This window comes from Carassius auratus, chromosome 40 (genome assembly GCF_003368295.1).
Source record: "Carassius auratus strain Wakin chromosome 40, ASM336829v1, whole genome shotgun sequence".
NCBI classification, from domain to species: Eukaryota; Metazoa; Chordata; class Actinopteri; order Cypriniformes; family Cyprinidae; genus Carassius; species Carassius auratus.
Genome location: NC_039282.1, coordinates 6,210,599 through 6,237,162, shown reverse-complemented (window position 1 = coordinate 6,237,162; position 26,564 = coordinate 6,210,599). Strand labels below are relative to the sequence as shown.

Here is a 26,564-nt window from a genome sequence, read left to right as displayed (position 1 = left end):
CATAACAAAGACAAAAGATATAAGCATTCAAAACTTACAGTCTTTCACTTCATCAAATCAAATCTTCTGTCCAATAAATGATCTCTAGAATCCGAAGCACCTGCCCCCTACACTTTAAATAGATGCTGAAGCCACGGCTGTAATCGGTAACTTGTTTACAGAATTTGTATTTTCTGTACGGTGAATGGCACGTGGTGCACTATATAGGGGACAGGGAATGATTCAGAATATGCAGAATATAATTCAAATATGCTTTCCATTGAGGAAAAAGAAGTCTGGTTTCACACTGTGTCATGCTAACCAGTAACCACTGCACACACTCTGCTCCGGTCCAGAGGCATGATAGCACAGAGCGGATCACATGCGCGTGACGGCGCAGACCACAAAACATATTGGACATATCTGTGCCCAAATGCGGCTTTAATGAGCTCAACGGCTCTGGTATAAACAAAGACTATTGGCTATTTTAAAAAGTGGCAGGGCTACTTGTTATGCCCTGCCCTGTCTTCCTGTTTCGGTTGAAATTGAATCGGCACATAGAATAACTCTGTGTGTTTCAAAGCATTTCAAGGGACCTTTAAAGGGTTATCATATATGCGATTTATGCAGCAGCAGTATGTCTTAAATAGTCACAACACCATATTGGCGTATGTATTGGCAGTAGCAAGGTCCTGTAGTTGCTTTGCAGCAGCAGCAGCAATAGTATACGACAAAAGCTATAACCTGCAGCAAAAATTTTTGTGAAAATAAGCAGTGCATTTAACTATTTAACCATGCTTTCATTTATTTAATGCATCAAGGATTTTGAATTAATCGCATACAATAAATGCATTAATGTTAATAAGCCAATCTTTGGAATTGTAAGTACGTCATCACATACGATACAGTGGGGGGATGGGGGTCACAATCTAGGCTAGACTAGAGCAATTATTAAATATCTTTCTTGTTCCTCCTTTTTTGTTACATATACATGGCTAAAATGTGGCTAATATTTATATAGGCTAATGAAATAATACTGGCATTAAAAAAAAAATTCATTAGGCTATTTTTGGTGCCCCCTCAGCACTTGGTGCCCTACGCACAGTGCGTGATGCGCGTGGTGGGAGCGGCGGCGCTTGGTGCAGGGTCAGCTTGTTTGCACTTGGCTAAGTCCAGGGTATCGTCGGGGTGATATTGTCAGATTGTCATCCATATATTGATAAATGATAGGCCATTTTCACCTCTGTAGCTCTGATAATGTGGCCATACCAGCAGAGTTGAGTTTCCCATGGGCCTTGGAGATCTTCATTCATGACGTGTTCGAGTCTCTTGAGGCCAAGGGATTAGCGGAGGATCTTCATCTCCATACCATGGAGGGTCTGCTCATGCTTGGTGGTGGCTGGCCAGTTCTTGGAACCATACAGAGCGATTAGGCATAAGACTAGATCTTGTCCTTGAGTGGTATGGGCATATGGCAGTCACAAGGAATGTCTGTAACTTGTCGCCATTTGAACCACACCACATCCCTGGTGCACGCCAATAGTGATTGGGAACGATTCAGACAGGCTGGCAGGGCATCCGACGATGCTGGTGGTGTTGGTGTGTAGAGGAGCTGAATCCACCAAATGTACTCTGCGGGGGGTCAGCCATAGCAGAGGGGATGCCAGATGAGGTCCCGAGGCATGCGATTTAATGCCTTCTCGAGGTCAAGGAAGGATATGTGTACTGGCTGGTTCTTCCCTGCCATCATTATCCTACTTCCGCAAACAAATCCACAACGACTGAACTGAAAGAGATGATCTTTCAGAAATGGGTATCCATTTTGCTAACTAGTAGCACCTATGGTCTCATTAGTTTGATTTTTGTACTATCTGCTTACCCCCCAGTGACATGTTTAGGGGTGGGGTTCGGAGATCGGCCTTTATGTTTTCTCTCTACATTTTTGTATTCATATGAAATCACTGTCTCGTAAAATAGATACATTTCCCTGTAAGATCCATGGCAAATTTTAACCTTATATCCGTAAACAGAGAAAAGAATGCCCTGCATTCCAAACTTCAAGTTTGATGAACTTTGACCTGCAAATTCGTATCACTTTAAGACTTGAGAACAACTGAAGAGTAATACATCATGACATGAAGAAGAACACAAACTGCTTTGCAGCTTTAGAGGAAAGTATACTGCACATTTTCAAACCAGCAGCTTTAAAATGTGTGTACTTCTTCATGCCAAGATGCATAGCTCTTCTGTTGGTCACATATTCAGATGCTCTCTAGAATTAAAACATTCCTCCACCTTGTAACAGTTACTTGCTGGCTAAAGGTAATGTGATTTTGTAGTCTGTTTAGAAATGTCTTTTCCAAACTCTCAGTAACTTGACTCAAGATGATTGTGTGTTAGGAGGAAATAGGAGGCTTGGCGCTCTTACATTCATGGAATGCCGAGCATCTCTGCAGTTAGTCGGGCAGCTGGTGTGATTGGTGAGGAGGGAGTAGTGGAGAAAGGAGGGGTGTCACACAAAATAAGCACAATTACACTTACGTGGGATGGAAACCAGATGATCACGGGCCCTGACAACATGCAGGGGTTACATAGGCCAAGGCTCAGATACACACTCAAACACAAAGGCCCCTTACAATATCCTGGAGCCCTGAAGTAGACGTATGGGGCTCTGTAAACGCAGCGTTTCCCACACTGCACTTTCGTGATCTAGTGTCAGCCATGACCCCTTCATTCCTCCCACTTTCTCAGTTTTCAAAAACACCTCCATCAAGTCCTATTGATTGATTTATTTCAATGTGAATTGTATTGATCCTGGTCTAGGCAGGTTATTCATGGTAAACTTGTAATGCTTGAGACAAAGACTTTGCAGTAAGTCTGCCTTGTAAGCCAAACTTTTTTTTTTATGTTTTCCTGCCTTCATTTTTTTGCCTGTTCTGTCTGAGTGGAGGGGGTGATTTTACATGACTGGGAAATGAGCTAATCGCTCGGTCTGTATGACCTAATTTCAGAGTTCTCCTCTTGCTGAGACAAAGACAGAACCTACATTCCAAATGCTGCTCGGTGCATGAGACTTTCTCTTAACAGATTATAAATGGGGTTTACTGTGCCTGTACCCCATACAGCAACAAACGCTGACACATTCATAGCTGAAGCTGGATTTTTAAAAAGCTTATTTTGTTTTACTATACTAAGGGGGTTTATTCTTTGCCCATGCCTGGACTCTTTATTAACAGTAAAATATTGACTTGAGAATATAAAATGCACTTTCATGATTGGAGTATGGTACATGTGATATTAATTAAAACATGACAAAAATAATACAGAACTGACTTTCCTTGTTTTCCTAAAAACGTGTGCCAACATTAAATCCACCATTGCCCCCTAGTGGCCATTAAAATAATGTTAACATTAAAATGAATTAGAATGACCACTAGGGGGCAAGTATTATTATTTATTTGCATTATTTTAATTTTTACAAACGTTTATATACCTAAATCCTAATCAGAATCAAAAGTAGGTTAATTGAAAGTCAATTTTTGATTAGGAAGATATTTTTTAAGTTTTCAATTTCATTAACATTCACTCAGTTATTGCCAATCAAAAAAGGGCAACATGCCAATTATTTACACTGATACCTGTTAATTCCTTAGTAATTCCATTAATAATAATGTAAGATTTTCAACCATACATACCTGCCCCTGACATCCATGAAAAAGAAAATCCCTCCGTCATGATCTTCAAGGTATAATCTACCTTTATTATATAATTAACTCTTGCTCTAATGGTTTAATTGTGTTCACTTATTAACCCAAGAGCTATAATGGAATTTTATCTTGGAGGGTGAAACCTAAATAATCCTAATTTCTGACAGAAAACTGGCATTTGAAATCAACAGGCAAAATTGCATTTAAATCAACTGACTTCTTTGTTTAACTAGGACCGGTCTGCCATATTGCTTCTTGATGCGCTAACATATCAACAAATCAGCACAGAACCCAAACTGAATCAATTGCCTTTATTGTTGAAGATTTTAAAATAACAATGCTTTTTTAAAATGCATTTTAGCAGTGGTTTAATGACTTGAATGATCGAATCATTCTCAATAAAAATTATTGTTATACAGTAAAAGCATAAAGATTAGGTGAAGATTTCAATTCATCAATCAGTTATTCTTATGTATAAATGCATACATACATATACATTTAAGTAAAGTAAGAAAAAAAAACACTTCATTATATGCATTGTTACTATGGTTGTGACAATAAATACATCCCTGAAAGCTTCTACTATGTAGGATTCTAACCATAAAAAGTGACAGATGTCAGAGAAGGCAAAAGTAGTATTTCAACCAACTTACCAATTTTAGTGCAACATATCCCACAGTTACAAATAGAGTAGAATATCTCTTTTAAAAACTGAAACAAACTTTATTCTTAATTAATTGCACATGTCTTATGTGTGACTAATGCACACGTTTGCGAAACGTGCACATGTATTATGCTCTACGTATGCTGATTTGGAACCGCTTCCAGAATGTAGTCAAATTGGAAGTTTAATGTAACTTAGTAGTTTTAATTCATCTGAATGTTGGAGTGCCCTGTGATGGATGTTCGTAGCAGACACTGAGAGGTCTCTGGCTTTAGCTCGATTACACTTCGGGCAGCTTCTCATAGGACACCTGCTCCTCAGGCAGTAACTCCTCCTTATCATCCAGTATGAGGGACCCCCTGTTGAAGTTTCTGCGCACTGCGATCAGGATCAAACCTACCAGAAGTAGGGCAGACATGATGGCCAGGGTGGCCACTAGGAAGAAGGCTGGGAATAAGAGAGACGAGCCATGTTACTTTTTGTAATAAAAACAAACTCAAACATTTCTTATTGTTGTCAATGTTGAAAACAGTTGTGCTGCTTAATATTTTTGCTGAAAACATGACATTCATTTTGTCCCAGCACTTATTTGAAATAGAAATAATTTGTAAAGAAATGCCTTTACTGTCACTTTTGATCAATTTAATGTGTTTTTGCGAAATAAAAGTTCATTTCTTTAACAAAATTCGTTGTAAATACATATCAGGTATTTAACAATGCCTTACCTGGAGTCCAGCGGCCACGTCTGTGGTGTTCATGGCCATCAAAACGGCCTTTAGGAAAAGAAACACAACAGCATAAGCTACCAGCAAAACAAAGACACAAATGCACTACCAGAAGGAGAATTTCTGTTGTCCTCTTACCATCTTTCCCGGAGCAAGCTGCCATGCACTCTTCCTCGGTGTTGTAGCGGTTTAGGTTTCCCTTGCAGCCTCCATAGATGAAGGGCTTACAAGACTGAGTGCTGGACTCAAAGTAAAACATCGGGAAGGCTGCACGGCACGGGCCAGAGTCGGATGGCACGGCACAGGTTTCTGGATTAAATTACAGGATAAAGAAAGCTTGGTTCATATTGTAGAAACATTCACCACTGCATTATTGGCAATATGTTTGAAATACAAAAATTCAAGGCAGCTGATGCAGAACAAGAGATTCCTGACGTGACTTTTTTGGCGTTTTACCTTCAAAGCTGCGGATGCTGTAAGGAGAAGTGGGAAGGACAGCTTCCTCCTTGTTGCTGGGAATGACCCTCACTGGGATGCATACACAAAGAGTTATTATTTCATAGAGATTTATAGCGATGACGAACGATCAGGAAATGAACAGTCACACACAAGTGTACCTGTGCAGGTTGTCATGCATGATTCCTCAGTTTTATAATTGTTCTGGTTGCCCTTACAACCTCCATAGATGAATTGTTGACAGGTGCCATTATTGTAGTAAAAGCGTCTGAAGGCGGCTCTGCAGGGTCCGGGCTGTGAGGGAGCCAGACACTTCTCTGATACGGCAAGACGGGACGAGAGATTAGAACCAATAGTGTACAACCGTACTCTGCTTAAAGATGTGGACAATGTAAAAACACTAAAATGTATTTCATTTAAATATTGAAAAAATAAAGTAATACCCTGGAAGTCCTCTGAAGTCATTTCAGGAAGAGGTTCAGCATCTGAGGAAAGAGATACAGAATATCTACTGTTTTATCTGTCACAAGTACCTGGTAAAATAAATACAACTAAAGAGTGAAGTGTCTATCATTCATTTTGAAGTTACAAACAATCTCAGTTTTAATTGAGTTTTCACATTTTCTTCAGAAAACATTCTAATATGCTGATTTGCTGCTCAAAAAAACATTTCTTATAATTATCAGTTATCAGAATTGAACAGTGCTTGGGTCCTGGACCCACATACCCACTTTTAATTAATTACAAAAAGATCATTTAATGTATTACTATATATTATTAGTTAAGCATGGTTGTTGGGAGCTCTGACACAACTTGAGCTAACTATTTATGTTCAGTCAGATAAGCATCAGCTGTGTCATAACTACTCATGTCTGAGAACCGGTCTCACTGGTATATCCAGATAGATCTCTGATTACCCAAGTTGTTTTCAGGCATGGACATTCTGCTGCGTTGAGCGATGGAATGAGAGTCCGTAAGCACAGCCCCTGAAGAGAGCACAGAGACACTTTAAATTCCTTTTCTGTGCGTTTATATACAGTAACTATATATTTCTGAACAAGAGACATACAATACCATTTAAAAGTTGGTACACAATGAGTTTGTTTTTATAAAAAAAAATCTTAAGCTCACCAAGCCTATATTTGAAATCCTTTGTAATGTTATAAATGTATGTCACTTTTTAATCAATTTAATGCATCCTTTCTGAATAAAAGAATGAATGTCTTATATATATATAGATAGTGTACTAAATACCAAACTAATCTTTTCTATGTATCTAAGGAAAATTTACAGTAAGGAATGTTCTATTTAAAAAAAAAAAATGTTGTGCAAGTCCCATGTACACAGTTTGCACTATTTGTAACACACCCTCACAATAATCACACCGGCCCACACACACACAATAACATTGCATTACACAAAATAGCTGTAGAGTGTTTTAAGTAGAACTTTTCAGATAATTTCCTGATGACAATTTTAGGATTTTGCTTTAGTGTCTCTATTGGAAGCAGATGGCATCTTTTTCCATTTAAATGCCATCTTATCTTCTAAAACTGGGAATTCCATGGATCACAAAGGGTTATTCGGATACAGCAGGCATTAAGCACAATGACCCCATAAAGAAAACAAAATATTCCCTCCTATTTCCAACCCTCAGTCTAAATAGAAAAGTGTCAACTGGAAGTAATAAAAAGTGGAAAGAGGTAAAAAAAAAACCTGCGACAGCTAATGCGTTTGGCATGCCTTTGTCAAGGACAGGTAATCCATCTGCATAAAGGTCACCAAACCGGTTATTCAACAACCCAGGGTAAGATGAAACCAATTTGTTAAGACATTCAGCACAAACCCACTGAAACTCACTGAAGTTGTCCAAACTGTAGGAAAACTGTCTGGTTTCGATTTGGGCCCATAAAATTAAAACAACTAGCATATATGTTTAGCTTTAAGACTTTACTGAGAGTAATGTAACAATACAGACTGCATGTCAAGTAACCTGACTGAACTCTACAAGTGGAAATCAACTCGACACTATTCAAATATAGCAGGACACCAACCAGCAGACTGACCAAGCGGAGCACACAGCCAACCACAAACTACAATGTGGGTACTGGATTTGTGCCCACTCCACTGGAGAACGGCTGTAATAAAAGTTGTATGGTTTTCCAAAGCTCATATTTTGGTCCCCTTCTCTAAACCTCTGTTTTCATCACCACAGACATGTTAAATCATAAACTGATATGCTCTAAAAACTTTTCCAAGTGTCTTGACTGTAATGCCAACCTGGGCCTCACGTACCAGTATGTAATCCTCAATAAAACACAACGTTCTTCTTTCAGTACAATACATTTATCTGCATTTCCTCTTGATGTCCAAAGTAAGCCTATGCAAACATTACCTAGATGCAAATGGCAGCTTGCCTCAAATCTGGGATGTGTTTATTGATTTGCATTTATTTCTCCACATTTCTTGTATACTACATCTTAACAGGCTGCTGAAAGACCATGGAGTATAAATAGTGGCGATCCAAAATGCTCCAGTCCACTCCAGTGATGAAAACTGTTTGTGTGCTACAACAAATCGAATAAAAGTCCTCAACTTAAAACCACACCTTCCAGAAGATTCCTATTGTCTGTCATCAAATGCTGTTTTTGTCACTGCACTTCAATAGACTAACTTGTACTCATGTACAGACTTCTAAACTGTGAAGACAAAACAATGAAAAGGGCCCGACGCAAAACCTTTGCTCTAAACCACGTAACCCATGTCAGTAAATAGTTTAAATTAATTATCGTATTTACATTGCTATTGGGGTCAGTATTTTTTAGTCTTTGTGAAAATTCACAATTTGCCAGCACAGGAATAAATAATTAAAAATATATTAAAATGGAAAACTCTTTTGCATTGTAGTAATATTTCACAGTAATACTATTTTTACTGCATTTTCAATTAAATAAATACAGCTTTGGTGAGTGCAAAAACTTCACAACCATTAAATAAACCAAAAGCAACCCTAAGATTTTGAACAGTAGTGTATGTGAAGCTATAAAAGCAGATTATGAAAGAGGAGAGAAAGAGTTACACAAGGTCAATATCTCAAAATATATCCATCACAATTGCATCTGGGATTATAAATCTAGTAACATTAGAGGCAATAAACCTTTTACATAATAAAGGTTTGCATGAAACTGAAGAGTTAACACTCACTAAATATTGTCTGTTATTTACCTGTCACCCCACTACAGGAAGCTTCACACTCCTCCTGGGAGTTAAAGTTGTTATTGTTGCCCCCACAGCCGCCATAGATGAACTGCTTGCATGTCTGATTGTTGACATCATAATAAAATCGTGGGAAGGCAGCGCGGCAATTTCCCACCGCACTTGGGAGTCGGCAGTGATCTGATAAGACAGAAGAAAAGGAATAGTCTTAATATAGTTCACAATTGTGCCCTAACTGTAGGAAATATGTTTCAAGTGCCAATGCAGTTGTTCATGACATTACTGCAGGTCCCTCGGTTCAAACTCTGCTCTCTCTTTGTAACATTATTATGGTACCAAAATGGTGATATCATTCAGGTTTGTATGGCATGCCGTTTTAGCTTAAAATATTCCCAGAGTTACAAGTCACAATTGCATTATTACTAGTTACAATTAAATTCAATGGCAGTTAGAAAACTCTCAATTTCAGTTCTTTATAGTTATGATAAGGGAGCTCTGTAATTGGAAAACTAGTAAAAATGCAATTGCGACAAGTAACACTGGGATTAGAGTAGGTTAACTTGGCTTGCCATAGGTATGGGAATATGCAACTTTACCTTCCCTTCTGCAGTTCAAGTCTTTTGTTTACAGTACTGAGCTGTAAAACTTGAATTACAGGTTGCACAGGTCAGTGGACAACAATGATGCGCCACTACCTGGAAAAAGAGGAGAGTTTCTATACAGCATTGTTTTGATTTTTGGGGGGAGAGGGGGGTAAGTTTACTTAAATTTATTTAAGATCACAGATAATTATTAACAGTTTTTCAATGAAAAGATTATGAAATTACTTATAATCCTCAATTATATTCTTGAAATGCTGAACTTCCTTTTATTGTACTTTACATAAAGGTAACATATGGCCAAGTTACAAGATAAACTGATAGTTAGTCTGTGTGACGCAACTAAGACAAATGTATAATAATGTGGAAAAAAAGCTATAAAACTAACGGTTCATGTCAATCTTTTGTAAATAAGTTGGGTACGAGTTTATATTATTTATTTGTTTTTTGTTTTTTCAAATAATTATGATCTTTCATAAACGTTTCCTAAGAGGCTAATTTATGTGCAATTATATTTTGCATACGGGGATTTTCCAGTTTCCCTAACCACAGTTGGTCACATAATGATTTATTATGATATACAATGTTTATCAGGCGAACTGATTTTGATTGAAGTTATAATTGTTGGAATAAGCATAGTAGGAATCCCTACATTTTGGCGTTAACTTTGGTTTATAATAGTCAATATTTGTCTGTAGGCAATTTTTATTAGCCTAACTTACCTGTGGTGTTCACAGAACGAACTTCTGCAATGTTTTGAGATTCTTGATCAGCGCCATCCAGGATCTTGCGGTACGCTTTAAACTGTGTGCTCGGGGTCAAAACACACACGTCTTTGCCGTCTTTCACGCAGCTGACCAAGCGGCATTCCGACCTGCCGTCCGCCGGAGTCCCGATCACGGCGAGCTGGCATTCGTCTCTCTCACAGCAAGCTCTCTGACACTGCTCCGCGTCCGAAATCTCCGGCAGGTAAGCCAGGTAAGCCGCGCCGTTATTAAATGAGCTGAAATCAAGCCCCTGCTCGAGCTCTGTGTCCGGGTCCCATTTACACGCGTTTAGAACCGACAGACAACAGAGAAAACCGACGATGAACCACACCTGAGTCATTCTTCACTTCCCGTCTACCTGTGCTAGCTCTTTTCGTTTATGTCCTATACGACGGGTCGAACCAAATAAAGTTAAACGAAGTCTATGACCACACCTATGTAAACGAACCAGTGTCTTTATTTATATAGCAGGTGTGCGCCTCCTCTCCTGGGAACTAATGTAACAAACAACTTCCTCTTACGTGACGTCACTGTTTGTCTTTCACTAGATTGTCATATCGCAGAGGCACACGCAGACACACAGGCCCCCCATGCAGCGACACAGCTGCTGAGCAAAGAATATCATGAGGTCAGTATGAAAACAGTGGGCGTCAATAATAAAACATTCCCACCATGACAGAACAACAATCTGTGCGCGTGTAGGAATTGTCTGTACAGAAAGTCAAGGTAAATTCAATTGGTAAGCATGACAGTAATGACAATAACTTCACATGATAAAGACAAATTAACCGAGGTATTTTCAGATAGGCTATCAAATGAAATGAGCACTCGGTTTTACTAACAGTATGCATTTTAAAATGTAAAAATAGTTGCTTCAAAAAAAAAAAAAAAAAAAAAAAAAAAAGCTGCCTCTGTGCAAATAAAATCAAGTCAATAAAAATTTGCAAAAAATTGCTATTTTTATTTCTGACTACATATTTAGCAATATAGACTGTGATAGTATATACTAGACTATATATTTAAATAATATTTAGTCTTCACTATAAACAAAATTAAGAGAAATGAAAATAAATAGCAATTTTCTTTTCAAAAATATATTCAGATATTTTTCAGCAACCTTTTGAAGCCATTAATTTCATTATTATCATAAACAGTCCTTATTAAAAATATTAAGATGTGTCAAGAGAAATAAATAGATAGAGGGTGTCACAGATAAAGTCTCAAAATATAATGATGTCACTCATCACTTTTCAACAGAATACTCAAAATTGCACTCTTCTAAATTAATTAATTAAGACCTTATAGCCTGCTGTTGTTATTTTTCTCATTTATATTTTTCTATTAAAAACATCTAAGTTATGGACAGAATCTGGGAAATACATAGCACAAATATAAACTTTATTGTTTGTTAGCTTAAAGAAATAGTTTGCCTAAAAATGTAAATTTGCCATATATTTACTCATCCTCAGGCCATCCTAGATAGGTAAATGAGTTTGTTTCTTCATCTGAACAGATTTAGAGAAATGTAGCATTATCTCGCTTGCTCACCAGTGGATCCTCTGCAGTGAATGGGTGCCGTCAGAATGAGAGCCCAAACAGCTTATAAAACAGTAATCCACAAGAAATCCACATGACTCCAGTCCATCAGTTAACATATTGTGAAGGGAAAAGTCATCATTAAGTAATTTTAATGTTAAACAAGTCCATCCATAATATTGCTTTCTCAAGTGAAAAAGTTGTCTTGTCTGAATCAGGAGAGAAATGTGCACAGATCGAGCAGTTTTGCTGACTGGAAGCGTTTACAAGTAAAAACAGTTCTATACAAGTTGGTGGATTTTGATTTGAGAGGACAACAGAGGATAAACCTTTTCACTGAAAGAAATAAATTTTGGTCTTTAGCTAACTGATTGATTTGATTATTAGCCTACAAACACGCAGCTTTTCACTTCACAAAACATTACTTGATGGACTGGAGTTTTTTATTTTCATTTTTAATAATATGTGGATTATTGTGATGTTTTTATCACATGTTTAGAAATATTCAGCAAATTTTCATTTTTGGATGAACTTACACACTATTCTCTCTAACCCCAAACATTGTAACATCTCTTTGCGGGCCTCTGGTGGTCACAAGAACCTGAGCTGACAGCGAAAGTAAGGCAGTAACCTCACAGCTCTAGGACCCTGCAGCGTGCTGCTCTGGAGGTGTCAGCACTCTCTCGTGCCGGGGCAGGACACCTACTCCGACAGACTCTTGATCAATTATTTGTATGCAAGTGTCTATCCGGAGGGTCAGTCTGGAGATGGCTGCGAATCGGGTGGGGAGGCGTAGTAACAATAAGACCCACTCACCGAACCGAGGCACCAGCCAGGAAGCTGGACTGAGTGTGCAGAAGAGACAAGCCAGAGTCACAGTAAAATATAACAGAAAGGAACTCCAGAGGCGCCTGGATGTGGAAAAGTGGATAGATTGTGGACTTGATGAGCTGTATTTGGGAAGGGTGAGTCCTCTTGTAACAAAGAATAATATTACATGTGTACAATAGGATACAATTTAATAAATGGAATGGAGTATGAAGACTTTCAAATCATTTCTGTGAACATTTAATGACTTGGTAGCATGAAAGGCGTTGATGATAAATCTCTTCTTGATTGCTGATTATATGTCTACACTGTCAGTGAAATTAATCAATTAGTAATATGCCATAGTATTTAATAATGAAAGTTTCTATTATTGGGATGTTGATATAAAATCATCACTACCCACATGAAAAGGTGCACTTAGTCTACGTGTCCCAGTTGTGAAGCAGGTGTCACAACATAAGAATCCTGAATGGAATGTAACGTGTCTGATGGCAAAGATGGAAAAATGCGATAAGTAGCTAAGTTTAGAAATAATGCTTGACGGAGTCCCTTTGGGGTGTGCAAACCAGTGATTGTTCTGCACGTTTATTCATAAAGGGCGTGAAAATGTTCTTGGGTCATTCCACCAAACCACAGCCTTTTGTGTCCTTCATGCATAAACACTGACAAGCTGATGCCAACTTTTACTGTTATTATATGCGGTCTTCTAAATGTATATTTGTGTTTTATTTATTTGTATTTTTTATAGTAATGCATTTCTAGATTTTTTTCTTCTGTATTTATGTAGACTATACAAATGTATAGTCTCTTAAATGTGTAATCTCTTAATAAATTTGTGTGTGTGTGTATGTGTGCGTGCGTGTTTGTGTGTATATTATTCAAGCTACTTTTTTGTATTTATATTCTCTCTCTCTCTCTCTCTCTCTCTCTCTCTCTCTCTCTCTCTCTCTCTCTATTTATAAATGTAAATGTCCATAACTAAATAAATGGTCTTTATACTTAGTACAAATATACTAAGACTACTTGTCCTGTTCTCCTGAGAGGCTTGAAGGACAAGTAAACGTGTCTGATATGCAGAGATCCAGTAATTTTGCATTCCTGTTTCTTAGGGTATCTTTAGGGTATTTCTTCTTTTCCTTAGAGGGTCCAGTTCCCATGAACAGCGAGAAAATATAGACTGTGATAGTATATACTAGACTATATATTTAAATAATATTTAGTCTTAAAATATATATTCACTATAATCAGAATTAAGAGAAATAAAAAAAGAAATAGCAAATTTATTTTCTAAAATATATTCAGATATTTTCCAGCAACATTTTGAAGCCATTATTATCATAAATAGTCCTTAATAAAAATATTAAGATGTGTCAAGTATGTGAGAAATAAATAGATAGAGGGTGTCACAGATTGTGTTCAATAGGAAAACTAGATGTCTCAGAATATGATGATGTCACAAGTCATTCATCACTTTTCAACAGAATACTCAAAATTGCACTCTTCTGAATTAATTAATTAAGACCTTATAGCCTGCTGTTGTTATTTATCTCATTTGCATTTTTCTATTAAAAACATCTAAGTTATGGACAGAATCTGTGAAATATATAGCAAAAATATAAACTTTATTGTTTGTTAGTTTAAAGGAATAGTTCGCCAAATATTTAAATTTGCCATATATTTACTCATCCTCAGGCCATCCTAGATAGGTAAATGAGTTTGTTTTTTCATCTGAACAGATTTGGAGAAATGTAGCATTATCTCACTTTCTCACCAGTGGATCCTATGCAGTGAATGGGTGCCTTCAGAATGAGAGCCCAAACAGCTTATAAAACAGTAATCCACAAGAAATCCACATGACTCCAGTCCATTAGTTAACATTTTGTGAAGGGAAAAGTCATCATTAAGTCATTTTAATGTTAAACAAGTCCATCCATAATATTGCTTTCTCAAGTGAAAAAGTTGTCTTGTCTGAATCAGAAGAGAAATGTGCACAGACCGAGCAGCGTTTACAAGTAAAAACAGGGAATAGGCTACATTTTGGACTTTAGCTAACTGATTGATTTGATTATTACAAACACGCAGCTTTTCACTTCACAAAACATTACTTGATGGACTGGAGTTTTGTTTTTGTTTTTTTCATTTCTAATAATATGTAGACTATTGTGATGTTTTTATCACATGTTTAGAAATATTCAGCAAATTTTCATTTTTGGGTGAACTTACACACTATTCTCTCTAACCCCAAACACTGTAACACCTCTTTGCGGGCCTCTGGTGGTCACAAGAACCTGAGCTTACAGCGAAAGTAAGGCAGTAACCTCACAGCTCTAGGACCCTGCAGCGCGCTGCTCTGGAGGTGTCAGCAATCTCTCGTGCTGGGGCAGGACACCTACTCCGACAGACTCTTGATCAATTATTTGTATGCAAGTGTCTATCCAGAGGGTCAGTCTGGAGATGGCTGCGAATCGGGTGGGGAGGCGTAGTAACAATAAGACCCACTCACCGAACCGAGGCACCAGCCAGGAAGCTGGACTGAGTGTGCAGAAGAGACAAGCCAGAGTCACAGTAAAATATAACAGAAAGGAACTCCAGAGGCGCCTGGATGTGGAAAAGTGGATAGATTGTGGACTTGATGAGCTGTATTTGGGAAGGGTGAGTCCTCTTGTAACAAAGAATAATATTACATGTGTACAATAGGATACAATTTAATAAATGGAATGGAGTAAGAAGACTTTCAAATCATTTCTGTGAACATTAAATGACTTGGTAGCATGAAAGGCGTTGATGATAAATCTCTTCTTGATTGCTGATTATATGTCTACACTGTCAGTGAAATTAATCAATTAGTAATATGCCATAGTATTTAATAATGAAAGTTTCTATTATTGGGATGTTGATATAAAATCATCACTACCCACATGAAAAGGTGCACTTAGTCTACGTGTCCCAGTTGTGAAGCAGGTGTCACAACATAAGAATCCTGAATGGAATGTAACATGTCTGATGGCAAAGATGGAAAAATGCGATAAGTAGCTAAGTTTAGAAATAATGCTTGACGGAGTCCCTTTGGGGTGTGCAAACCAGTGATTGTTCTGCACGTTTATTCATAAAGGGCGTGAAAATGTTCTTGGGTCATTCCACCAAACCACAGCCTTTTGTGTCCTTCATGCATAAACACTGACAAGCTGATGCCAACTTTTACTGTTATTATATGCGTTCTTCTAAATGTATATTTGTGTTTTATTTATTTGTATTTTTTATAGTAATGCATTTCTAGATTTTTTTTTTCTGTATTTATGTAGACTATACAAATGTATAGTCTCTTAAATGTGTAATCTCTTAATAAATTTGTGTGTGTGTGTATGTGTGCGTGCGTGTTTGTGTGTATATTATACAAGCTACTTTTTTGTATTTATATTCTCTCTCTCTCTCTCTCTCTCTCTATTTATAAATGTAAATGTCCATAACTAAATAAATGGTCTTTATACTTAGTACAAATATACTAAGACTACTTGTCCTGTTCTCCTGAGAGGCTTGAAGGACAAGTAAACGTGTCTGATATTCAGAGATCCAGTAATTTTGCATTCCTGTTTCTTAGGGTATCTTTAGGGTATTTCTTCTTTTCCTTAGAGGGTCCAGTTCCCATGAACAGCGAGATCAGGCGGCCGATCTTAAATTCTTAAAGTTGTGGTCAAGACTTGTTGTTGCACTTGCTGCCTTACATGGTGAGCTCTGGGACGCTAACAGGCTTCTGGAAAACAGTAAACATTCACAGTTACTGGGCTTTGTGATGGTGGATGTGAGGAGGGAGATGCTGGAGCTCTGACACTGGAAAGCACATGGCATCCTGCCACGGTAAAAACGCTTATGAAAAATTTTGTAGGGGAGACCAAGGGGTGTTGCAACACATTTAGTTTCGACATCTATAATTAGTGGTTTACTGCAGTATGTTTCACAACTTGAATATTTCCAAATTTGCCTGCTACTAATTAAAGTGGCATATTTTAATCTCTTAATATGTTTTGTCATGTAAATCCTTTATACACTGAAATCAGAAACCACAAGGAACACGTTGAATAAAACATGACATATTAATGTGAAATATTATTTTGTTGTAAAAGCCACTCCAATAATCTTTTTATTTACAACTTCAAAAATAATTTACATTATTTAGATAATATATTTTTAGATAATATATTTTTTAAGAAATAGGTACAAGGGCTGTCACTGGGACGTTATCCTTACACCCCTAATTGGTGTATAATAGTACCTAAAATGTACATATTAGCACCTGAAGTGTATATTGGTACCTAAATGTTACTTTTATTAGTACTTTTTGAAAGGGTACCACACAAGTGACAACATTTAACATCATCTTTTTAGAGTACATCATAACTGGATGAATCCCAACAGTGGTCTTTTTGTAATCTTCATGATGTGATGTTGGTGCTAAAAGGAAAGTCCCAATTGAGTCTGTAATCAGATCCCTTCCTTCATTTCCTGTCAGCAGGAGACCCAACTACATCCTGCTCTTATGGTTTTGGGATTGATTAATGGTATATTTGTCTCATGGGGTGTTTCTTGTGAGTGAGGGGGATGGGAGCTGTGGAAATGAAGACCCCATATGTCGTTGTATCACACAAAGAAAGCCCTCCTGCCACTGTCCTCCACCCCCATCCTGCAAAACCACTACCCGCTACCAACTGGTCCACGGACAGGGCATCACAAGCCCCATGAAACGGGACCATTAGTCCTCTATCAAAGCTTAAAATAATCCTAGATTAGAGTTCCATAGTGGTCAGATTCATGTTTATTTGTAGTCCAGAGGCTGGTTTATCTTTTATTCCATGTCAACATAAATGGGCTAAACCTAGAATCACAAAACTTTGTGAATACTACAGATGTGACATATCCAATGTGTAATCCACAATTGAGTAATGGTTAACAGCAGTTGATCTAAACTGACTAAACCAAGCTAAATTCTAAAAAACATCTAAAAGTTTTGTGAAATGTATTCATGCATGGTTAGGGTAGCTAAATAACTAGGCTGATAAGGAAAAAAATACTTTTCGTATATCTTGATGATAATGACAGAGGTTATGTATTCAATCATAGTCTGTGGTATTTTGATGCAAATTAATCTATCACTTGGTATAAGATAGCCAAATTTGGCACATGCTAACATGGTTGTGCAGTTTGAAATGGAAGGTAAAAGAGAACTCAGACTGCATTAAATACTGGTCGGGTCGCCATTTGATCTTAATGTAAATTCAGATGACAAGTTTAGCATTAGCTGGAATTTATTATATTGTGTTATTCACAATAAAGGACACAGGTGTTAACGTTAAATGCATAAAAAGCTTTCTGATGATTAATGATGATCAGAAATTGAATGCACTTGGATGATTCGACCAAAGTGCTTATATCGGCATCACAAGGACCAAAGAGAAGAACAGCAGATGTATGAAACTGGTAGCCACAATTAGAATGTTTATAAACAAAATGACTTTTCGGCTCTTGTTCCTAATATGGTCAGCTTGTAAAGAGGTCACTGACCACAAGCTGATTTAAATCATTTATTCAGCATGCACAAATATTTGTAGAACAAAAAAAATGTCTCTTATACAGTTACAATTCCTTCAAATGCATGTAATGTAATTCATTTGACTAAACCATGTCAACTCGTGTTGATCTCACATGTACTTTTGCATTTACTGTGGAACAGCGTACTGTTACATCACAATTTATAGAGTCCTAAGGGCAGATGATGCACAAAAGATCTGACGTTTTACTCTGCTTGGATTTAATGCAGTATTACTTGCAGTTCATCATGCAAAACTACAGTATGTCCCTTTATGAAATAATTTGAATGTAGAACTACATTTTTACATTTTGGAGGGGAAAAAATTACAGGGGATTGCTGTGCACTTTCTAAATTGCTGTTCTAAGTCAGTGGTTCTCAAATATTTTGACTCCAAGGCCCCTTATTGTCCATAACAATATTTGAATGCCCCATATTTATTTATTTTTGAGAAATACTGTAAAAGGATTAAAGATAAGGATTTTTAAAAGGTAAATTTTGCTAACATTTTCTAAAATATTTTAGAGCTATATATACATTATAAAAAGTTTTACATGATAATTTTACATGATTTTTCCAGGTCTAGAAATCACTCTATTTCCATCTTGATTTCTAGTTGATTTATCTTATTTTATTGCTTGTTTTGGTTTATTTTAGACCATCTTAAAGGAATAGTCCCCCTCCTCCTCCAAAAAAAGTAAATACTGTCATTCACTAACCCTAAAGTTGTTCCAAATTTTTAAGAATGTTGGTAACCAAACAGTTCCCACTGATATCTATACTGTAGAAAAAATACACAATGGAAGTCAATAGCTATCAGCAACTGCTTGGTTATCAACATTCTCATTATATTTTCTTTAGTTTTTAACAGAACAAAGAAACTCATTCAGGTTTGGAACATGAGTGTTATTAAGTAATTGTGTGTGTGTGTGTGTGTGTGTGTGTGTGTGTGTGTGTGTGTGTGTGTGTGTGTGTGTGTGTGTGTGTGACGAACTAGCAGTAGTTTCTAGGAGTAATCATTCTTACTTTTAGGATTCAAATACGACCAATCTACCTTTTACTGTAACTGGCAAAAAGAAGTTAATTACAGACCTAAACTAAATAAATAAATAAATGACTGTCTTGTAAGACTAGTCAAAATGCAATTGATGGTGTCTAGATCTGGTTGGTTTCACCCAAAAATGGAAATTCTGTCATCATTTGCTTTTTCACTTCCTAGCCCTGGGAATGAGCAGAAAATTAAACAATTATTGTGCCTGCCGTACCAAACACCAGTGATTCATTAAAAAAAGAAAAAAAAAACTTGCCTTACTTGTCAGACTAGTTGTCTTGACACATAATGTTTTGGGAATAATGTTTTATGATTATTAGTCACATTCTCAGTCTTGCATTCCATGCATAAATGCCTGCAGAAAGCCAAAGGAGATGGACTTCTGAATTGGGGTCATTGCTGTTAATGAGGCATATAAGGAAAAGAAACAGCCCAACTCAGAGAGTACGGGGGGGAAAAACACACCATTACCCATTAGCTACTGGCCTGGAATTAATAGAGACTGAATCTCAGCCCAGGGGGACCGAACTGATGCTAAACCAGTTTGAGTGATTCACTCAGCACTCATGAATGCAGTAAAAGAACTCATGTTTCATCTGAAGAAATGTTTTGAGTTATTGGGGAATTACTACAGAGACAAGCTTTAAATAAACCATGGCCAATCAAAACTGACAAGAATATTTACCTGTATAAATCCTCAAAATCACTGAAGGCATTATCAGTTACATATTTGATCAGTTGTGTAGTCATATTCTTTTTTTTTAAATTTTTTTAAGGAATTGATTTCTAAAATAATATTTGATATACTAATTTTTCATTGAACGTGCAGAACTTCTATTTTTAGGAGCGAAGCGAAAGCAAAGGCATTACTGAAGGTTTGCTCTGTATGTACAGCATGTGAAGGGTTATGTTTGTTTCACAGCATTTCAGTGGCATTTGGAGATAAAAGAGAGGTCACTGATGCCCCGGTAGGGCTTTCAGCATGGATCTTTCTCTGACTGCCCTTTGAACGGTGGTGTTAGTTTCAGGATTTTGAAAGTTCTCCCACGCCAGCCCTGTTCCCTGTAGTTCTCCCTAACCTTATCAGGAAACACGCTGGCTTGCATGACCAGCTCATAATCTGCTGTGTGGGTGGATGTGCATAGAATGTAGAATTGGTACATTCTATACTATGTTGTGAGTCATTTCGGTTCTAGTTAGTTCTAGTTAGTTTTTGTGATTTAATGCAATAGTTCATCTTTAAAGGAATCTTTCACCCAAAAGTAAAAATTTGCAAATGAAAGATGAGTTTGTACTCACCAGTGGATCCTCTGCAGTGAATGGGTGCCGTCAGAATGAGTGTTCAAACTGCTGAAAAAAATATCACTTTAATCCACAAGTAACCCAAACGATTCCAAACCATCAGTTAATGGCATGTGAAGTGAAAAGCTACATGTTTATAATATACAAGGTTGGATTTATATTTTAAACTTTTAAAGATTATTACGCAAAAATGTCATTTATACATAATATTGCTTTCTCCAGTGAAAAAGTAATTTAATCTAAATCAGGAGAGAAATATTCCCAAATGAAGCACTGTTTACAAGCCGAAACAGTCCAAAACTATTCTAAACAAACATTTCGGTGGATTTTGGTGTGAGAGGACAACTATTATTCCAATGAAGAAATAAACTCAACTCACATCTACATTATGGATGCCCAAAATGGAGTAAATTTCAACAAATTTTAATTTTTGGTGCATTAACTATATTGCTTTAAATCTAAAAATGTGTTGTGTTGTTTCAGACTTGTTTGACTTTCTGATTTCTGTGAAAAATAAAATAAAAATTATTGGACTGGTCCAAAAAAAATAAATAAATAAATAAAACAGGATTCCAAAAGCACCACAGATGTATCATAATAATTGTTCATACAACTGACATCTCTGGATTCAGATATTTTCCATGAATCATCAGAACTTGTTCTGAATGTTTTGTTAATTAATCAGACATTGATACTTTTCTTACGAACATACAAATTGATTTTCAGTGAATTTGTATCAAATCATAGCCTTTGTGCTTAAGATCAAGATCAAGCACAGAAGTTATCAAGGGATCATAATAAATTATAAGATTGCCATATACTAATAGATAATATGTTGTAATGTGTTTATTTCTGCTTTGCTGGAGGGTGGCAGGTTTCAAGCTTGATTTTTGTTTTTGTAAATGATTTACTGGAGAGATCTATGAACTGACCTTGGCCTATTTTCAAAGGCACCAAGCCACAATACAAAGGGAAGTGAAAATTACATCATTCTTGAATGTATTTTTGTATTTTTTCAGGCACCTATTGGAAATTATTTTTACACTGCAGTTACAATATTAAAATAAATGTAGATACTTAGGATCGTAGTAAGTAGTCTGGTCTATCTGGATGTGTATTTAAGGTGGTTTGAATAAAAGGAAAGGGCGGGACTTGTTAATTCCCACACAATAGATTAATGCTGAGTGACAGCTGTCTGGCCTAGATTGACAGCTGCTGAATGGAGCAGGAGACAATACTTTGATTCGAGCTCAATAAAGTATGGATCTGCATACTATGGCGCCATCTGATTTTATCACTGTTCTCATTTAGTATGACTTCTAACATTTAGAGAGAACTTAGCAGGGGATTCATTGATTTATGTGGTGTGCAGTCAAGTGAGAACACATCTGAATGTGCATAATGCACCTGTTCTGATTACAAAAGCATGTAAGAGTTGCAAATTTCTTTTATTAAGTCCTGGATTAAGTAATGTAAATGCTTTGTTCACACTATTTAATAATTAATTCATTAATGATGTATTCAGATTTTAGCATTCTTTTTCATAAGTTTTATTTATTTATTACAAATAATGAGCAGATAAAAATCCAGAACTAAATATTTGAAATGATATTTGAGGCCTGTTTGATTTAGGATATAAGTAAGGTTTAAACATTAAGATCTTTCCACACCTAGACAATTTTTATATGATAAAATGTATAATAAACCTTCCTGCAATGCTGCTAACCTGCAGCTTTAACCTGCAGTGTTCTTTTAATTCTTCTAAGAGGTCACGCCATCGCCATGATGTACTGATCTTCTGTTAGACGCACATTCAAACTTCAATTTTGCAAAGCAGCCTAATGCAAAACTTCTTCACATGAGCTTGCATTTCTGTTCTTCTGCATTCTGGAATGTCACATAAGGGATATTACCCACAAATGTCCCCATACTAATTTCACAGCTGACATAAATTTTAACTAACAAACTATTTTGGTAATTGACAGTGAATAGCAGAGATTGCTTTTTTTCAATGTTTATTTGTATAATGTGTTTCATGATGCACATCGTTACAATGCAGCTTCACAGAAAAATAATGTTTCTATATTTCGATTAAGAGCAGTTTATCAGTGTTGACCAAATCAGTGATATACGTGATGTACAGTTATTTTATAGGACAAATCATGCAGTTAGTTAATGACGTATTAACAAGTATACAGTATGTTGTGTTCATAATAGTAATGTAAGGACAATGTGGTAGTTTTGTATATCGGTTCAAGGTTGGCATCATCTGAAGTCCTCTGAGGGTTGGCGTCATCTTTACTCTTCATAAGAGGCTGGATCCAGACTGATTTTGTTATTCTGTATACCATCTTATATTCTGAATCTGGATTCCCATCTTGTGGCAGAAACAGAAAAGCAGATAGAGAATAATTAACGTAGTTACTTAACATTTCAAACAAGTAATTATAATATGTGTTTGATTAGATATAACTGGAGTTTCAAGGTTTTTAGATGTATTATGTATATGCTTGGCTAAAGAGATTTGTCTTTACTCTACATTTAAACAGAGAGTTTGTCTGAGCCCTGAACAATATCAGCAAGGCTGTTCCAGAGTTTAGGAACCAAATGCAAAAATGCTGTCTTAATCGGAATTAGCAAAAGAAAATTATTGGTCATCCATTAATTTATATCTTTAATACACTCTGTTTGCTTAGATAATTAAGAAATTTTAATTGGTTTTGTTGAAATTTATAGTTGAGTATCATCAGCACAACAATTTAAACTAATCTCTTCTTATAATATTAACAAAGGACGGCAAATAGCAGAGGTCCTAAGACAGATACTTGAGGCACTCCATACTTTACTGGCATAAACTGAGATGATCTCCCATTTAAAAAGAAAAAAAATGTAAATGATCAGACAGGTAGGATCAAAACCATTTTAAAGCCTGTCCCTGAATACCTGTATAGTTTTGTATTTGATCTATGAGAATATATTGATCTATAGTGTTAAATGCAGCATTTGATGCAAGAAGTAAGTAATTTGTTATTTACATGAGTGCTGTTTCTATGCTATGGTGAGTACTGAAACCTGACTGAAATTCAGTTTCAGACTGAAACTGACTGAAATTGTTTTAGACATAAACGGAAGTGCTTTCAGAAATGTCTCTCTTGTAAAAATTTTTAAACTTCCTTTCTTTTCCATGACAAGTGTCATGCCTACCATTTTTCATGATGGTGTGAAGAGGCCTTAAATGTGACTGTTTCTCTCCTTACAGGAAGATGATATGCCAGAAGAAGTGAACATTGACGAGCTAATAGATCTACAAAGTGATGAAGAAAGGATGCAGAAGCTTAAGGTATCTGCTTTCTGAAACTACACATGAGGAAAACCTATTGGTCACCAGTATGGGGTTTATTTAACTAGTTAAAAGGAATAGTTCTCCCTGAAATATGGATCATATGAACTCCTTTTATGACCAATTTTGTTATTATTTTTTTTTTTATTATTTCTTCTTTTGTTTGCCACATAAAATAGAAACCCATATGGTTTTGGAACCAAATTAATATATTTAAAGTACTATAACTTTAACTAGCAATAACTCTTTGGTCGTATCAAACCAGCGTTAACCACCCAACCATCTAAATGACAAGATCTGTGTCATGCTATTTATTAAATCTCTCAATTTCTACTTCTTGTAGGACATCCTTCATACCTGCAGAAACAACACAGAAGTATGTCTTCCTACCTCTCTTTTCTCTCCCTCCCTTCTGCTAATCATATGTTATAATTCTCTCACACAACTGGAAATAAACATGACCTTTCTTTTCCTACAAAGTTGAGTAGTCAATTTCCAAACATAGCTTTAATGTTTTATCTTTAAAACGAAATAACTCCCCTGCAAGTGTTTAAGTTTATTGCAGACATAAAAGTGACTCACTGTCACAATGCAGGAAATGACTGATGGTGTTAATGAATAGACAAATTTCTTTATCAAAAAATGTTTGTGTAATGGGATGATACACAGAAAAATATTCTATTTTTACTCAATGCTTTCCATAGCCAGATGTAGTTACAGCAATCACCAGTAGGTCGATTGAGACATGCTAACCAACTGTAACCTCTAGATCTGGGCTACAACCATTGCATCGTCCTTTGCTGCCCTCTGTTGACAAGATTGTAGAAGTTTAAGCTATTCATGTCTTATCTTTCTAAGTTGCATTGTTTTTATTCAAATACTGTTGACACATTTCATCATGTCTTTAAAGATTCTTCTCTGATGGTGTGGTTTTCTCAATGTCTTCATCAGGCCTTCATCAAAGAATTGGTGAATAAACTTCATGGCTTGCAGAAACAAGAAGATCTTCACAACGATGGGATTGAACAACCCCAGCTTCACATCTTCCCTGATCCCCAGGGCTCTCCTGACACTGAGAGAAACTGAGCACCTGCTCAAAAATCTACAGCTCTTCAGTCTCCTGTATCAAACATGCTTCATATCAAGGCATCAGAAGAATAAATTTGTCTTTTTAATTTGTGAAGTAAAAAGAGGAAAACCCTATAAAAATTGCTTTAGGGTGGCCTAAAGCTCAGAGTAAAACTCTGACCAACTACTGCATGGACCTATGACAAGTTGTCTTTATAATTTTTAAATTTAAAACAATTAGAAACATGTTCATTTAAATAATTGTTTCTACCTGATCCCTTAAAATTGCTTTCATTGGTATAACCCAATATAGTCATATGTGTGTGTGTGTGTGTGTGTGTGTAAACTTATTTGGCTTTAATAAAAAGTTAATTTAATGAATTTTAGGTCACCTGAGAAAACAATTTGTTTAGTGCATAACAACCAATAGTTTTTCCTTTGAAATACTGACCCATGTGAAGGATTTTTCTCATGACATTTTTTTTATATTTTTAATTTTTTAGATTGTGCTGAACCCATGAGTTTTTCCACAAATGGACCAAAGACTTTTTGCAAGGTGCTTTTTAGATTTCAGATCCGTTACAGTAATTTCCTGTTGTGTTGTTTATGTATTGTGTTGGATTTTGCAGGATTAAATAATTTTTGAAGAAAAAGTTTTGAATTTAATATGCTTCATTAAATATGACAGCTTAAGCTTTTCCCCAGTAGAAATGAAGGCTGGTTTGTGACAAAAAAATAAGGTATTGTTATTATTACTACTATATGAACTACTCAAGCTTGTCAGATTTATTGTATGTTTGAAGAAGACTCCACGTTTTGAATGAATTTTGAGTTTTCCTCTTCTAGCTCTGTTTTTAGTTTGTATAATTCACCAGTATGTTTGTACAGTGGCAGAGGGACAGAATTTTTAATTGTTCTTTGCTTGTTTCCCTTGTTTGTTTTATTTTCTATTTATAATCATATAACACTGAGCAGTTTTTTAAATAAATAAATAATGGACTATTTATCTTTTGCTATCTCTTAAGTTTAAATGAAACAAAAGCACTCCAGCTAAAGAACAAATAAATAAATAATGCTGTATTTAGCCCATTACATCTTTGTGAAATAAAGTTATAATAAATCTACTATATGTCTTCTGTTAATTATTATTATTATGTTTGCTAAAGTAAGTATTATGCATAAATGTTAATAGTTTTGTGCTTGTGTTTGATTCTGCAGCTTTGATTTTCTACATTTTAATTTCACACACATTTACGACTTTACGAAACAGATTTACGACTTTGTGTTTTTTTTTTTTTTTTTTTTTTTTGACAATAAATCAAGACATTTTCAGGATAAATTCTGGATATATCTATCTAACAAAATTAGTTGAGCTATCCTGTAAAAAAACAAACAAAAAACAGTATTCTCACTTTCTAAAAAAGGCAGAAGAGGGCAGTAATGCATCTGTTCATAACATGGATCTTCTTAAATATATATTTTGGTAACACAAGCTAGTACAGTTTATGTTATTGTATAACATAAATGTGTTTCATTTGACTTAAAAAAACGTTTACTATTAAAAAACAGCACAGAAGATGTTTTATAATTTAATATCATCACTGTAATAGTTTCATTCACGGTCATTGGCATTAAATTTGAGCTCTTATTCAGCTTTCATAAACAACTAGTTAGCCAATCAATCAACAGTATTGCTTGCTGAAAGATGGAAACACATGAATGGCATTTTTAAACCCCGTAGAAAG

General features: G+C 35.9%; 2 protein-coding genes across 2 annotated transcripts; one reads left to right on the top strand and one right to left on the bottom strand.

Annotated features, from left to right (window-relative positions):
• Positions 1 to 3,982: 3,982 nt before the first annotated feature.
• spint2 (serine peptidase inhibitor, Kunitz type, 2) lies at positions 3,983 to 10,616 on the bottom strand. The gene is made up of 9 exons (XM_026226254.1): positions 10,069 to 10,616; positions 8,757 to 8,927; positions 6,449 to 6,517; positions 5,975 to 6,016; positions 5,693 to 5,848; positions 5,532 to 5,603; positions 5,214 to 5,384; positions 5,076 to 5,123; positions 3,983 to 4,797 (listed from the first exon to the last, which is right to left on the bottom strand). Exons 1-9 carry the CDS (start codon positions 10,451 to 10,453, stop codon positions 4,631 to 4,633), a joined length of 1,281 nt encoding a protein of 426 aa, XP_026082039.1. The 5' UTR covers positions 10,454 to 10,616; the 3' UTR covers positions 3,983 to 4,630.
• Positions 10,617 to 14,847: 4,231 nt separating this feature from the next.
• On the top strand, positions 14,848 to 25,466 carry ppp1r14ab (protein phosphatase 1, regulatory (inhibitor) subunit 14Ab). The gene is made up of 4 exons (XM_026226253.1): positions 14,848 to 15,129; positions 23,671 to 23,751; positions 24,095 to 24,127; positions 24,703 to 25,466. The coding sequence occupies exons 1-4, from the start codon at positions 14,899 to 14,901 to the stop codon at positions 24,835 to 24,837; spliced, it is 480 nt and encodes a 159-aa protein (XP_026082038.1). The 5' UTR covers positions 14,848 to 14,898; the 3' UTR covers positions 24,838 to 25,466.
• The last annotated feature ends 1,098 nt before the right edge of the window (positions 25,467 to 26,564 follow it).

Coding starts and splice junctions, on each gene's coding strand:
- spint2 (XM_026226254.1), bottom strand. CDS start 10,453: ATGACTCAGGTGTGGTTCATCGTCGGTTTTCTCTGTTGTCTGTCGGTT. Junction 5,385..5,531: donor CAGCATCCGCAGCTTTGAAG/GTAAAACGCCAA, acceptor AATTTAATCCAG/AAACCTGTGCCGTGCCATCC. Junction 5,124..5,213: donor AGCTTGCTCCGGGAAAGATG/GTAAGAGGACAA, acceptor CTTTTCCTAAAG/GCCGTTTTGATGGCCATGAA.
- ppp1r14ab (XM_026226253.1), top strand. CDS start 14,899: ATGCAAGTGTCTATCCAGAGGGTCAGTCTGGAGATGGCTGCGAATCGG. Junction 15,130..23,670: donor ATGAGCTGTATTTGGGAAGG/GTGAGTCCTCTT, acceptor CTCTCCTTACAG/GAAGATGATATGCCAGAAGA. Junction 24,128..24,702: donor CCTGCAGAAACAACACAGAA/GTATGTCTTCCT, acceptor TGTCTTCATCAG/GCCTTCATCAAAGAATTGGT.